Source organism: Pseudophryne corroboree, chromosome 5 (genome assembly GCF_028390025.1).
Source record: "Pseudophryne corroboree isolate aPseCor3 chromosome 5, aPseCor3.hap2, whole genome shotgun sequence".
NCBI classification, from domain to species: domain Eukaryota; kingdom Metazoa; phylum Chordata; class Amphibia; order Anura; family Myobatrachidae; genus Pseudophryne; species Pseudophryne corroboree.
The window spans coordinates 107,509,460-107,524,748 of NC_086448.1; the positions used below are offsets into that span (position 1 = coordinate 107,509,460).

A 15,289-nucleotide genomic window follows, 5' to 3' on the forward strand; every position below is an offset into this window, starting at 1 on the left:
GTATTTTGGCTACTTGGTTCTGTTGCTGCATAAGAGGAAAGCTAGTGATATCAGTATGCTGTGGATGGGGGCCCCCTGATAAAGGGGGGCCCAGGATACAGTATGCCCTGCGCCCACTTCTTAATCTGACTATGATGACATGGCAGCACCAAATACTAATCATTCCAGGGTTTGGTGGTGTTAGTGTGCATATGAAAGTTCACCAAGAAAATAGATAAATAATACTGAATGGAGGACGAGCTGGTAGAAGCAAGCAGGATGGGAAAGTAGCACATTGAAAGCCACATTTCTAAAACTGACTACTGTTAATTTAGAAGAAAAAAGTTTTAGTTGATATTTCTTATGAAAGCAGCAATTGGAACAATACAATAAGATATTATTTTACTTATATATGTTGCAATTTATCTTAATCATATTAAGCCATGAAGTTTTCATGATGGGCATATATTCCATATTCTATGGACTGTTAGGGGCAGATTTACAAAGCCTTGGAGAGTTGTAAAGTGAAGAGAGATAAAGTACCAGCCAATCAGCTCCTGACATTTTTCAAACACAGCCTGTACTATGGCAGTTAGGAGCTGATTGGTTGGTACTTTATCTCTCTTCACTTTACAACTCTCCAAGGCTTTGTAAATCTGCCCCTAAGTACAATGGACCACCTTGGAACATTTAGCTAAGCAATGTGAGTCCTAGTTATGGAGTACAATTATATTGTCTTGAGCAAAGTCCACCAACAAAGAAACTAGAGTAAAATCAGTACATTTAAGTCTTTTACATCTAAAGTGCTCTCATGTACAGACATTAAACTATTCCTTCCCACAGGTCAAGCCAAAGAACCATTGTTCCTTAATTGCCCATTAACGTCATTTTCATGTGGAGATGGGAAATGTATAGCGTGGAAACAATATTGTGATTTCAACAAAGATTGCACAAATGGCGTTGATGAAGCATTATGCCGTAAGTTGTTTATCATATGTATCATTTATGTTTGCTTGGGATGCTTTCTCAGATTGGTCAACAGGAAAACTAAAAACTGAAAAAACATACTCCTGGTCTACGGTTACATAAGAAGTGTCAGGCAAGTTGTTTGTGTACGTTAGTAAAGCACCATATATGGATGATGAAGATTCTTTATGAAACATGATGCCCTTTATTCCAAATCAGGTGCCAATCTTAGCCTGGGGTAAGAAGGGGCTCCCTAGAATTGGAAGGAGCCACACAATAGCATGTTGCTGTAGTAGATGTGGTCAGCCCACAGAGGTTGTAGTCGGAGCTCTGCTACTCTGCCCTCCAACCATCCCTTTCTGCCTGTGATATATACTTATGTATGCATTATTTGGTAAGGTTCAGCTGTTTAGATGCTAAGTAGAGCAGAAGTGGGTGTAAGGAGGAACTGTAACAGGATGGAGGTGGAGCCCTCAGGCAGTGGGGTCCAATGGAGTCTTCTTAGTCCTTGGTAGGCCAGACCTGTGCAGATAAATCTAAAATTGTCAGTACAAGACCAAAAATTGTACACTATCACATTTCCAGCTTTGAGCTGCTGAGAGCTTTGGTGGGTCCCAATATTGGGTTGGCATGGCCAATGGGGGTATACATGTCTTATTGGGAGCCCTTTTAAGAAAGTTTGTACTGCCACAAAGTGGTGGTGTATGCTGATTGAGCATGGCCAGGCCATCACGTTGTGGGACATGGTTATGTTACCCTGGCAAGCCCAGGTCTGCTCTGAGTACTGGCATTGGCGTATCTACAGTATAATGGGTGGAGTGTGTGTGGTGCACACTTGCCCCTGGATCCTGGGCCCACACTGTACCCATGTTACTTACTTACCTTTTTTGGAATCCGTATCGTCGGCGCTGCAGCCACAGCAAAAATCACAGGCAAATTGCCCGTCGCGCATGTGCAGTAGTGTTTAGTCACCAGAACATGGCAGGCACCATGTTTCCGGAGACCTGCACCAGAGTCTACTACACAATAGAGAGGAGGGGGATCACCCAGAGTCTGTACGCGGGCCCCCTCCTCAATTAAAACGCCCCTGACGACTGGGTACATTGTACCTGCACCTCCCACACGGTGGGTGTCCCGGAAGTTAAACAATGCAGACTTTTTTTGAATATTGGTCCAAAGCTCAAAATCGCTCCCTCCCATTATATAAGTGTAACAGTACACTTAAAAGAATTCTATATTCACTTGCATAAACATAAATGGTCATTTATCTATCCCTAAAACATTTACTTGACTGCTTTAAAGCCTTCTCACATATGGGGCGGGATGTAATGCCGCCCAAGTTTGCCGATTGTGCAGGATTCAGGCAGAACGCGGACATTTTTGTAAAGGGGCAATCATGTAGAAGGCAAAGCCATGCCGTGTAAGTGATTGCCCTTTAATAAAAGTCTGAGGGGGTAATTCAGAGCTGATCGCAGCAGCAAATTTGTTAACTAATGGGCAAAACCATGTGCACTGCAGGCGGGGGGCAGATAAAACATCGGCAGACAGTTAGGTTTGGGTGGGTTATATTGTTTTTGTGCAGGGTAAATACTGGCTGCTTTATTTTTACACTGCAATTTGGATTTAAGTTTGAGCACACCCCACCCAAATCTAACTCTCTCTGCACATGTTATATCTGCCCCCCCTGCAGTGCACATGGTTTTGCCCATTATTTAACAAATTTGCTGCCACGATCAGACCTGAATTAGGCCCAGAGTTTGGCCGGCATCCTGAACGGCCGCCAAACTGGAGCAGCATTACAGCCAGCCCATCATCTGTTCAGTGATTTTTCTGGATTGGTTTTTGTGGTATACATAAGTGAACATAGCACTGGTTGGAGATTACAGATGTATCCCTGTAAAATGACTTCTGGTTGTGGTCTTCTTTAGTAACTCAGGGGAAGATTTATTAAGCCTGGTGAAGTGATAAAGTGAAAGGTGATAACGCACCAGCCAGTCAGCTTCTAACTGTCATTTCTCTAACGTCCTAGAGGATGCTGGGGACTCCGTAAGGACCATGGGGAATAGACGGGCTCCGCAGGAGATAGGGCACTTTAAGAAAGCTTTGGATTCTGGGTGTGCACTGGCTCCTCCCTCTATTTCCCTCCTCCAGACCTCAGTTTTACACTGTGCCCAGAGCGAGATGGGTGCACTGCAGGGAGCTCCACGGAGTTCTCTGCCTAGGAAGCATTTTTGTTTGGATTTTTTTCTACATTTTTACAGGGAGCACTGCTGGCAACAGGCTCCCTGCATCGTAGGACTGAGGAGAGAGGGGCAGACCTTCTTAATTGATAGGCTCTGCTTCCTCGGCTACTGGACACCATTAGCTCCAGAGGGGGTGAACACAGGTTCGTCCTGGGCGTTCACTCCCAGAGCCGCGCCGCCGTTCTCCTCACAGAGCCAGAAGAAACGAAGTCAGAAGACGTCTCAGGCGGCAGAAGCCTTCAGAGCTTCACTGAGGTAACGCACAGCACTGCAGCTGTGCGTCATTGCTCCCATACACCTCACATACTCCGGTCACTGTAAGGGTGCAGGGCGCAGGGGGGGCGCCCTGGGCAGCAATATAACACCTCTCTTATGGCAAAAGACAATATACATGTACAGGTGGGCACTGTACATGTATATAAAAGAGCCCCCGCCATTTTTTAATAACTTTGAGCGGGACTGAAGCCCGCCGCCGAGGGGGCGGGGCTTCTCCCTCAGCACTCACCAGCGCCATTTTCTCTCCACAGCACCACTGAGAGGAAGCTCCCCGGACTCTCCCCTGCTTACACACGGTGAAGGGGTGTTTAAAAGAGAAGGGGTAGGGGGGGCACATAATTGGCGGATAACTTATATTACAGTGCGGCTGGGGAAAAACATTTTGTGTTGGTCTCCAGGGTCATTGCGCTGGGGTGTGTGCTGGCATACTCTCTCTCTCTGTCTCTCCAAAGGGCCTTAAAGGGGATACTGTCTTCAGAAAAGAGTTTCTCTGTGTGTGAAGTGTGTCGGTACGCGTGTGTCGACATGTTTGACGAGGAAGGCTCGCTTAATGTGGAGGGGGAGTGCTTAAATGTCATATTGCGGTCGGCAGCGCCGACACAGGAATGGATGGATATGCTGAATGTCTTAAATGCAAATGTCAATCTATGGCATAAAAGGTTAGACAAGGCTGAAGCTAGGGATCAGTCAGGTAGCCAGACCATGCTTGTCCCTGTGGCGCCAGGCCCTTCGGGGCATCAGAAGCGCACCATATCCCAGGTCAATGACACAGATACCGACACGGATACTGACTCTAGTGTCGACTATGAAGATGCAATATTACAGCCGAAGGTGGCAAAAGGTATTCGGTACATGATTATTGCCATTAAAGAGGTTTTGCATATTACTGAGGAACCCCCTGTCCCTGTCACGAGGCTACACATTTATAAAGGGAAAAAGCCTGAGGTCACCTTTCCGTCCTCATTTGAGCTGAGCGAATTGTGCGAAAAGGCTTGGGAATCTCCAGATAGGAGACCACAAGTTCCCAAAAGGATTCTTATGGCGTATCCTTTTCCAAAAACGGATAGGATACGATGGGAATCTTCGCCTAAAGTAGACAAGGCGCTGACACGCTTATCCAAAAAGGTGGCACTGCCTTCGCAGGATACGGTTTCCCTCAAGGATCCTGCTGATCGCAGACAGGAAATTACCATGAAGCACATTTACACTCATTCCGGTACTATTGTTAGACCGGCTATGGCGTCGGCCTGGGTTTGTAGTGCTGTCGTGGCATGGGCAGATTCCTTATCTACGGAGCTTGACACCTTAGATAGGGATGCCATTTTAATGACCATAGAGCATATCAGGGAGGCTACCTTGTATATGAGAGATGCTCAAAGAGACATTTGTTTACTAAGCTCCAGAATAAACGCTATGTCTATTTCTTCTAGGCGGCTCTTGTGGACCCGACAGTGGACGGGAGACGCCGATTCAAAGCGGCATATGGAGTCCTTGCCTTACAAGGGGGAGGAGTTGTTTGGAGACGGCCTCTCTGACCTTGTCTCTACTGCTACGGCTGGTAAGTCAAATTTCTTACCTTATGTCCCCCCGCAGCATACAAAAAAGGCACCTCATTATCAAATGCAGTCCTTTCGTTCCAATAAGAGCAAGAAGGTACGGGGATCGTCCTTTGTTGCCAGAGGAAAAGGCAAGGGAAAAATGCTGCACACAGCTAGTTCCCAGGAGCAGAAGTCCTCCCCTGCATCTGCAAAGTCCACCGCATGACGCTGGGGCTTCCCGGGGGGAGGCAGATCTAGTGGGGGCTCGTCTTCGGTGTTTCAGCCACGTCTGGGGTCGCTCGCAGGTGGATCCCTGGGCATTAGAGATTGTTTCTCAGGGGTACAGGCTGGAATTCGAAGACTTGCCTCCTCGCCGGTTTTTCAAATCGGCTCTGCCGGCTTCCCCGTCAGAGAGGGAGCTAGTGTTGGCAGCAATCCAAAAATTGTATATTCAACAGGTGGTTATCAAAGTTCCTCATCTCCAGCAAGGAGAGGGATATTACTCATCCCTGTTTGTGGTCCCGAAACCAGACGGTTCGGTCAGACCCATTTTAAATCTAAAATCCCTGAACCTGTACTTGAAGAGGTTCAAGTTCAAAATGGAATCACTCAGGGCGGTCATCGCCAGCCTGGAGGGGGGGATTGGATGGTGTCCCTGGACATAAAGGATGCTTACCTTCATGTTCCGATATTCCCCCCTCACCAGGCTTTCCTGAGATTTGCAGTGCAGGACTGTCACTACCAATTTCAGACGTTGCCGTTTGGGCTTTCCACGGCCCGAGAATTTTCACCAAGGTAATGGCAGAAATGATGGTGCTCCTGCGCAGGCAGGGTGTCACAATTATCCCATACTTGGACGATCTCCTCATAAAGGCGAGATCTCGGGAGAAGTTGCTAGACAGCGCGTCTCTGTCCATGAAGACGTTGCAGTTAAACGGCTGGATTCTCAATATACCGAAGTCCCAGCTAGTCCCTACAACGCGTCTGACCTTTTTGGGCCTTTTCCAGACCAGAAAAAGGTTTTTCTTCCGATCGAAAAGGTTCAGGAGCTCATAGCCCTGGTCAGGAACCTATTAAAGCCAAAAAAGGTTTCAGTGCATCATTGCGCACGGGTTTTGGGGAAGATGGTAGCTTCATACAAGGCCATCCCCTTCGGCAGGTTCCATGCGAGGACCTTTCAATGGGACCTCTTGGACAAGTGGTCAGGGTCCCATTTACAAATACATCAAAGGATCACCCTGTCTCCCAGGACCAGGGTATCTCTCCTGTGGTGGCTGCACAGTGCTCACCTACTAGAGGGTCGCAGATTCGGCATTCAGGACTGGGTCCTGGTGACCACGGACGCAAGCCTCCGAGGCTGGGGAGCAGTCACACTGGGAAGAAATTTCCAAGGTCTCTGGTCAAATCTAGAGACTTGTCTCCACATCAACGTCCTGGAGTTGAGAGCCATGTACAACGCCCTGCGTCAAGCGGAGGAATTGCTTCGGGAAAAAACGGTTCTGATTCAGTCAGACAATGTCACGGCACTGGCTCATGTAAACCGCTAAGGTGGAACGCGAAGCAGAGTGGCCATGGCAGAAGCGACCAGGATGCCACACTGGGCGGAAGGCCATGTAAGCGCACTATCAGCAGTGTTCATCCCGGGGGTTGACAACTGGGAGGCGGATTTCCTCAGCAGGCACGACCTGCATCCGGGAGAGTGGGGACTTCATCAAGAAGTCTTCGCACAGATCACGGGTCGGTGGGGGCTACCTCAAATAGACATGATGGCGTCCCGTCTCAACAAAAAGCTAAAGCGATATTGCGCCAGGTCAAGGGACCCTCAGGCGGTAGCGGTAGACGCTCTGGTGACACCTTGGGTGTTCAGATCGGTCTATGTGTTTCCTCCTCTTCCTCTCATACCCAAGGTGTTGAGAATAATAAGAATAAGCAGGGTCAGAACAATCCTCATTGTTCCAGATTGGCCACGGAGGACTTGGTATCCGGAGCTGCAAGAGTTGCTCACAGAAGATCTGTGGCCTCTTCCTCTAAGGCAGGACCTGCTGCAGCAGGGGCCCTGTCTGTTCCAAGACTTACCGCGGCTGCGTTTGACGGCATGGCGGTTGAATGCCGGATCCTAGCGGAAAAAGGGATTCCGGAGGAGGTCATTCCTACCCTGATCAAGGCTAGGAAAGACGTGACGTCGAAACATTATCACCTGATATGGCGAAAATATGTTTCTTGGTGTGAGGCCAGAGCTGCTCCTACGGAGGAGTTCCAGTTGGGCCGTCTGCTTCACTTCCTTCAAACGGGAGTGAATTTGGGCCTAAAATTAGGGTTCATAAAGGTTCAAATTTCGGCTTTATCCATTTTCTTTCAAAGAGAATTGGCTTCTCTACCTGAAGTACAGACTTTTGTGAAGGGCGTGCTGCATATTCAGCCTCCCTTTGTACCTCCGGTGGCGCCTTGGGACCTTAACGTGGTATTAAGTTTCCTCAAGTCACCTTGGTTTGAACCACTCAAAACAGTGGAGTTGAAATACCTCACTTGGAAAGTGGTCATGTTGTTGGCCTTAGCTTCTGCAAGGCGGGTTTCGGAATTGGCGGCTTTGTCATATAAAAGCCCATACCTGATTTTTCACGTGGATAGGGCAGAGTTGAGGACTCGTCCTCAATTTCTGCCCAAGGTAGTCTCATCTTTTCATATGAACCAACCTATTGTCGTGCCTGTGGCTACACGGGACTTGGAGGATTCCGAGTCCCTGGATGTGGTCAGGGCTTTGAAGATTTATGTGACCAGAACAGCTAGGATCAGGAAGACCGAAGCTCTGTTTCTTCTGTATGCGGCCAACAAGTTGGCGCTCCTGCTTCAAAGCAGACTATTGCTCGCTGGATCTGTAACACGATTCAGCAGGCGCATTCTTCGGCAGGATTGCCATTGCCTAAATCGGTTAAGGCCCATTCCACTAGGAAGGTGGGCTCCTCTTGGGCGGCTGCCCGAGGGGTCTCGGCACTACAGCTGTGCCGAGCTGCTACTTGGTCGGGGTCAAACACCTTTGCAAAGTTCTATAAGTTTGATACCCTGGCTGAGGAGGACCTCCTGTTTGCTCAATCGGTGCTGCAGAGTCATCCGCACTCTCCCCGCCCATTTGGGAGCTTTGGTATAATCCCCATGGTCCTTACGGAGTCCCCAGGATCCTCTAGGACGTTAGAGAAAATAAGATTTCTCTGACGTCCTAAGTGGATGCTGGGGACTCCGTCAGGACCATGGGGATTAGCGGCTCCGCAGGAGACAGGGCACAAAAGTAAAAGCTTTAGGATCAGGTGGTGTGCACTGGCTCCTCCCCCTATGACCCTCCTCCAAGCCTCAGTTAGATTTTTGTGCCTGGCCGAGAAGGGTGCAATCTAGGTGGCTCTCCTAAAGAGCTGCTTAGAGTAAAAGTTTTGTTAGGTTTTTTATTTTCAGTGAGTCCTGCTGGCAACAGGCTCACTGCATCGAGGGACTTAGGGGAGAGAAGTGAACTCACCTGCGTGCAGGATGGATTGGCTTCTTAGGCTACTGGACACCATTAGCTCCAGAGGGAGTCGGAACACAGGTCTCACCCTGGGGTTCGTCCCGGAGCCGCGCCGCCGACCCCCTTGCAGATGCCGAAAAGTGAAGAGGTCCAGAAACCGGCGGCAGAAGACTTTTCAGTCTTCATAAGGTAGCGCACAGCACTGCAGCTGTGCGCCATTGTTGTCAGCACACTTCATAGCAGCGGTCACTGAGGGTGCAGGGCGCTGGGGGGGGCGCCCTGGGCAGCAATGATAGTACCTTATTCTGGCTAAAAATACATCACATATAGCCCCTGGGGGCTATATGGATGTATTTAACCCCTGCCAGGTCTCAGAAAAACGGGAGAAGAAGCCCGCCGAAAAGGGGGCGGGGCCTATTCTCCTCGGCACACAGCGCCATTTTCCCTCACAGAAATGCTGGTGGGAAGGCTCCCAGGCTCTCCCCTGCACTGCACTACAGAAACAGGGTTAAAACAGAGAGGGGGGGCACTTATTTGGCGATATGACTATATATATTAAAATGCTATAAGGGAAAAACACTTATATAAAGGTTGTCCCTGTATAATTATAGCCTTTTTGGTGTGTGCTGGCAAACTCTCCCTCTGTCTCCCCAAAGGGCTAGTGGGGTCCTGTCCTCTATCAGAGCATTCCCTGTGTGTGTGCTGTGTGTCGGTACGTGTGTGTCGACATGTATGAGGACGATGTTGGTGAGGAGGCGGAGCAATTGCCTGTAATGGTGATGTCACTCTCTAGGGAGTCGACACCGGAATGGATGGCTTATTCAAGGAATTACGTGATAATGTCAACAGAGACGGCCGGCAAAAAAATAGTACCTGTCCAGGCGTCTCAAACACCGTCAGGGGCTTTAAAACGCCCATTTACCTCAGTCGGTCGACACAGACACAGACACGGACACTGATTTCAGTGTCGACGGTGAAGAAACAAACGTATTTTCCTTTAGGGCCACACGTTACTTGTTAAGGGCAATGAAGGAGGTGTTACATATTTCTGATACTACAAGTACCACAAAAAAGGGTATTATGGGGGGTGTGAAAAAACTACCTGTAGTTTTTCCTGAATCAGATAAATTAAATGAAGTGTGTGATGATGCGTGGGTTTCCCCCGATAGAAAATTATTGGCGGTATACCTTTTCCCGCCAGAAGTTAGGGCGCGTTGGGAAACACCCCTTAGGGTGGATAAGGCGCTCACACGCTTATCAAAACAAGTGGCGGTACCGTCTCCGGATAGGGCCGTCCTCAAGGAGCCAACTGATAGGAGGCTGGAAAATATCCTAAGAAGTATATACACACATACTGGTGTTATACTGCGACCAGCGATCGCCTCAGCCTGGATGTGCAGAGCTGGGGTGGCTTGGTCGGATTCCCTGACTAAAAATATTGATACCCTTGACAGGGACAGTATTTTATTGACTATAGAGCATTTAAAGGATGCATTTCTATATATACGAGATGCACAGAGGGATATTTGCACTCTGGCATCAAGAGTAAGTGCGATGTCCATATCTGCCAGAAGATGTTTATGGACACGACAGTGGTCAGGTGATGCAGATTCCAAACGGCACAAAGAAGTATTGCCGTATAAAGGGGAGGAGTTATTTGGGGTCGGTCCATCGGACCTGGTGGCCACGGCAACTGCTGGAAAATCCACCGTTTTTACCCTAAGTCACATCTCTGCAGAAAAAGACACCGTCTTTTCAGCCTCAGTCCTTTCGTCCCCATAAGAGTCATATCTGCCCAGGGATAGAGGAAAGGGAAGAAGACTGCAGCAGGCAGCCCATTCCCAGGAACAGAAGCCTCCACCGCTTCTGCCAAGTTTCTCAGCATGACGCTGGGACCGTACAGGACCCCTGGATCCTACAAGTAGGATCCCAGGGGTACAGATTGGAAAGTCGAGACGTTTCCCCCTCGCAGGTTCCTGAAGTCTGCTTTACCAACGTCTCCCTCCGACAGGGAGGCAGTATTGGAAACAATTCACAAGCTGTATTCCCAGCAGGTGATAATCAAAGTACCCCTCCTACAACAAGGAAAGGGGTATTATTCCACACTATGTTGTGGTACTGAAGCCAGAAGGCTCGGTGAGACCTATTCTAAATCTGAAATATTTGAACACTTACAAAGGTTCAAATCAAGATGGAGTCACTCAGAGCAGTGATAGCGAACCAGGAAGAAGGGGACTATAGGGTGTCCCGGGACATCAGGGATACTTACCTCCATGTCCCAATTTGCCCTTCTCACCAAGGGTACCTCAGGTTCGTGGTACAGAACTGTCACTATCAGTTTCAGACGCTGCCGTTTGGATTGTCCACGGCACCCCGGGTCTTTACCAAGGTAATGGCCGAAATGATGATTCTTCTTCAAAGAAAATGGACGACCTTCTGATAAGAGCAAGGTCCAGAGAACAGTTGGAGGTCGGAGTAGCACTATCTCAAGTAGTTCTACGACAGCACGGGTGGATTCTAAATATTCCAAAACCGCAGTTGTTTCCGACGACACATCGGCTGTTCCTAGGGATGATTCTGGACACAGTCCAGAAAAGGGTGTTTCTCCCGGAGAAGAAAGCCAGGGAGTTATCCGAGCTAGTCAGGAACCTCCTAAAACCAGGAAAAGTGTCAGTGCATCATTGCACAAGGGTCCTGGGAAAAATGGTGGCTTCTTACGAAGCGATTCCATTCGGCAGTTTTCACGCAAGAACTTTTCAGTGGGATCTGCTGGAAAAATGGTCCGGATCGCATCTTCAGATGCATCAGCGGATAACCCTGTCTCCAAGGACAAGGGTGTTTCTTCTGCGGTGGCTGCAAAGTACTCATCTACTAATGGGCCGCAGATTCGGCATTCAGGAAGGGTCCTGGTGACCAGGGATGCCAGCCTGAGAGGCTGGGGAGCAGTCACACAGGGAAAAAATTTCCAGGGAGTGTGATCAAGTCTGGAGAATTCTCTCCACATAAATATACTGGAGCTAAGGGCAAGTTACAATGCTCTAAGCTTAGCAAGACCTCTGCTTCAAGGTCAGCCGGTATTGATCCAGTGGGACAACATCACGGCAGTCGCCCACGTAAACAGACAGGGCGGCACAAGAAGCAGAAGGGCAATAGCAGAAACTGCAAGGATTCTTCGCTGGGCGGAAAATCAGGTGATAGCACTGTCAGCAGTGTTCATTCCGACGCCCGGGAGAGTGGGGATTTCATCGGGAAGTCTTCCACATGATTGTGAACCATTGGGAAAGACCAAAGGTGGACATGATGGCGTCCCGCCTGAACAAAAAACTGGACAGGTAATGCGCCAGGTCAAGAGACCCTCAGACAATAGCTGTGGACGCTCTGGTAACACCGTGGGTGTACCAGTCAGTGTATGTGTTCCCTCCTCTGCTTCTCATACCCAAGGTACTGAGAATTATAAGACGTAGAGGAGTAAGAACTATACTCGTGGCTCCGGATTGGCCAAGAAGGACTTGGTACCTGGAACTTCAAGAGATGCTCACAGAGGACTCATGGCCTCTGCCGCTAAGAAGGGACTTGCTTCAGCAAGTACCATGTCTGTTCCAAGACTTACCGCGGCTGCGTTTGACGGCATGGCGGTTGAACGCCGGATCCTAAGGGAAAAAGGCATTCCGGAAGAGGTCATTCCTACCCTGGTCAAAGCCAGGAAGGAGGTGACCGCACAACATTATCACCACATGTGGCGAAAATATGTTGCGTGGTGTGAGGCCAGGAAGGCCCCACGAAGAAATTTCAACTCGGTCGATTCCTGCATTTCCTGCAAACAGGAGTGTCTATGGGCCTCAAATTGGGGTCCATTAAGGTTCAAATTTCGGCCCTGTCGATTTTCTTCCAGGAAGAATTGGCTTCAGTTCCTGAAGTCCAGAAGTTTGTCAAGGGAGTACTGCATATACAACCCCCTTTTGTGCCTCCAGTGGCACTGTGGGATCTCAACGTAGTTCTGGGATTCCTCAAATCACATTGGTTTAAACCGCTCAAATCTGTGGATTTGAAATATCTCACATGGAAAGTGACCATGCTGTTGGCCCTGGCCTCGGCCAGGCGAGTGTCAGAATTGGCGGCTTTGTCTCACAAAAGCCCATATCTGATTGTCCATTCGGACAGGGCAGAGCTGCGGACTCGTCCCCAGTTTCTCCCTAAGGTGGTGTCAGTGTTTCACCTGAACCAGCTTATTGTGGTACCTGCGGCGACTAGGGACTTGGAGGACTCCAAGTTGCTAGATGTTGTCAGGGCCCTGAAAATATAGGTTTCCAGGACGCCTGGAGTCAGGAAAACTGACTTGCTGTTATCCTGTATGCACCCAATAAACTGGGTGCTCTTGATTCTAAGCAGACGATTGCTAGTTGGATGTGTAGTACAATTCAGCTTGCACATTCTGTGGCAGGCCTGCCACAGCCAAAATATGTAAATGCCCATTCCACAAGGAAGGTGGGCTCATCTTGGGCGGCTGCCCGAGGGGTCTCGGCTTTACAACTTTGCCGAGCAGCTACTTGGTCAGGGGCACACCCTGACTGAGGAGGACCGGGAGTTCTCTCATTCGGTGCTGCAGAGTCATCCGCACTCTCCCGCCCGTTTGGGAGCTTTGGTATAATCCCCATGGTCCTGACGGAGTCCCCAGCATCCACTTAGGACGTCAGAGAAAAGATAAGCTGAAGGCTGCATAAGCCTGAGGCAATATAAGCGATCAACTTTTTGTGATTGGTTGTTAAATGACTAAGCAGTTGCTAGGCAGATCAGTTTTCCCATTTGGGTTTTTTCCTATTGGATTAGAGGGTTGTGCATCAAGATGGAGAGGAGGGTCTTAGTTTAGTATATAAGGGGTGGCCATTTTGCCAGACTTCCTCTTGCCATTCAGTTTTGCCCAGGAAGGATAAGTATATAACACTGCTTGTCTTTTCATTGCTGTAAACTTGTGAGTTAGAGTTGCCTTCACTGGGTATTATTTAGCAGTCTTATCCCTTCGCTGTGCGCTTTGTTTGTGGTGCAGACTTGTCCCCTCCTGACATGCCTCGTCCCCGCCGCTCTGCCCCCCCCCCCCAGGCGCCTCGTGGAGGCAGGGAGTTCCCTCCGCTCCCGCTCCCCGAGCGTCGCGCCCCAGAGTGGCCTTTCCCCCGCTGCTGACAGGCGGCGGGGGCGGGCAGTTACAGCCCGCTCCCCTGCCGCACGGAGACGGGCGGCCAGCGGCCGCTCGTCACGTGGTTCCGGGGCGCGCGGCTCGGCCGAGCCGCGCACCCCGGCGCTCGCAGCGGGACGGGCCTCTCCCCGCCCTCCGGCTCCGGGCGCTTTCATCACTCCGCCGTCTCCCGCCAGCAGCCGCATGTCACAGGGCGCAGGTGCGCGCGACCCGGCCGGGCCGCGCGACCCGACGCTTCCGGCTGCAATTGTGTCCCCTCACACTCAGTCAGACACCTCGGACGCCTCCCTTCCTCCACCCTCGCTCGTGGCTCCCGGCGGCGTCCTGGTGGCACAGGACGACCGCAGCAGAGCTGCGGGGGGGAGGGGGGATTTAATGTTCAGGGAAACATGAGCCCAGGGCAGCGGGTAGCGTCTCCCGCTGGCCCGGGGACAGTTCAAGACCACACGCTGCCAAATTACATCAGGGAGTCCAGCGCACCCCCGATGATTGGTGGTGACGCGGGGCCCCTGGTGTCTGGGACGGGGGACGTGGCGGCGGCAGCCGCCACGCCCGCCCCGGCTGCATCAGCATGGCATGTTTTCCCCCCGGCATCAGAGTCCTGCTTGGGCGCCCCCTGGGCATCGGCCGCCCCGCCGCCATGGGCGGCGCCCTCGCTTACAGGGTATCAGACTCCCCACGCCCTCCACGGTCCTTTGCAAGGCGGGTCCACGCAGGCGTCCGTATCGGCGGCTTATTTTACGCACGGCGGGGCGCTCGCGGTAACAGCGCAGCAAGGCTACGCGGGGAGCCAGTCCTTCCCCGGGGGGTTTGCGTGGCCTCCGGCTTCAGCATTCCCCTTTGCAGCCAGTATGCCTTCCATGGGTTTCTTGACCGCGGCCGACACACAGTTTTCCCCGCGTGGGGCCAGCACGGGCGCCGGCGTGCAGTCCACGTGGTCGGTCGGGGGACCCCGAGTCGCGGTGCCCATGCCGGCCTTTGCGGGCCTGCAGCCAGGACAGGCACCGGGCGGGGGGTATCAGATGGCACAGGGTTGGCCCCCTCTCCCGGCTCCCCCTCAGTTCCTTACGGCATCATACGGAGGGGCGGGAGCAGGCGTCTGCCCGCCGCATGCGGCTTGGCGGCCGTCTTACCCCGCAATTTTTGGCGCAGCAAGCGGGTCGGCCTTTACGCAGTCGATCGGGTACACCTCGGCGGGGGCCCCCTCCCTGCAGCTGCCGGGCGGCCATCCGCCGCGGAGCGGAGGGGCGGTCCCTCCGCCGCCGCAATTGCAGGCAAGTGTTAATGATGTTTTGGTTCCCCCTGTGCCTGTTGTCCCCTCTTTTTCTCCCTCACAGGTCCCGCCTAGTTCAGGGGCTACAACCGGCATGAGGCGAAGATCACGGACAAGCGGGACAGCGAACGTGGAGGTACGGCCATCGGCGGAGGCGGGTGCAGCGGACGACGAAGTTCCGGGTCCTTCGAACTCCGGTGAGCTAAATATTCCTTTACACGTTTCAACCTGTAGTTCATCGTCTTCCAGCAGCGTATCATCCGGCTCTCCGCGGCGCCCGCGTAAATTAGCTAGGCTCATCGCGCGGCGAATGGCTAAGGAGGCGCATAA

At 51.3% G+C, this 15,289-nt stretch overlaps 1 protein-coding gene across 1 annotated transcript in view; it reads left to right on the top strand.

Moving 5' to 3' along the window:
- The window catches only part of MALRD1 (MAM and LDL receptor class A domain containing 1), a 1,363,691-nt gene that overhangs the window by 277,699 nt on the left and 1,070,703 nt on the right, over positions 1–15,289 (top strand). The window contains exon 12 of the mRNA XM_063925153.1: positions 823–957. Within this exon, the coding sequence (XP_063781223.1) occupies positions 823–957 (135 nt within the window). The remainder of the gene's footprint in view (positions 1–822; positions 958–15,289) is intronic.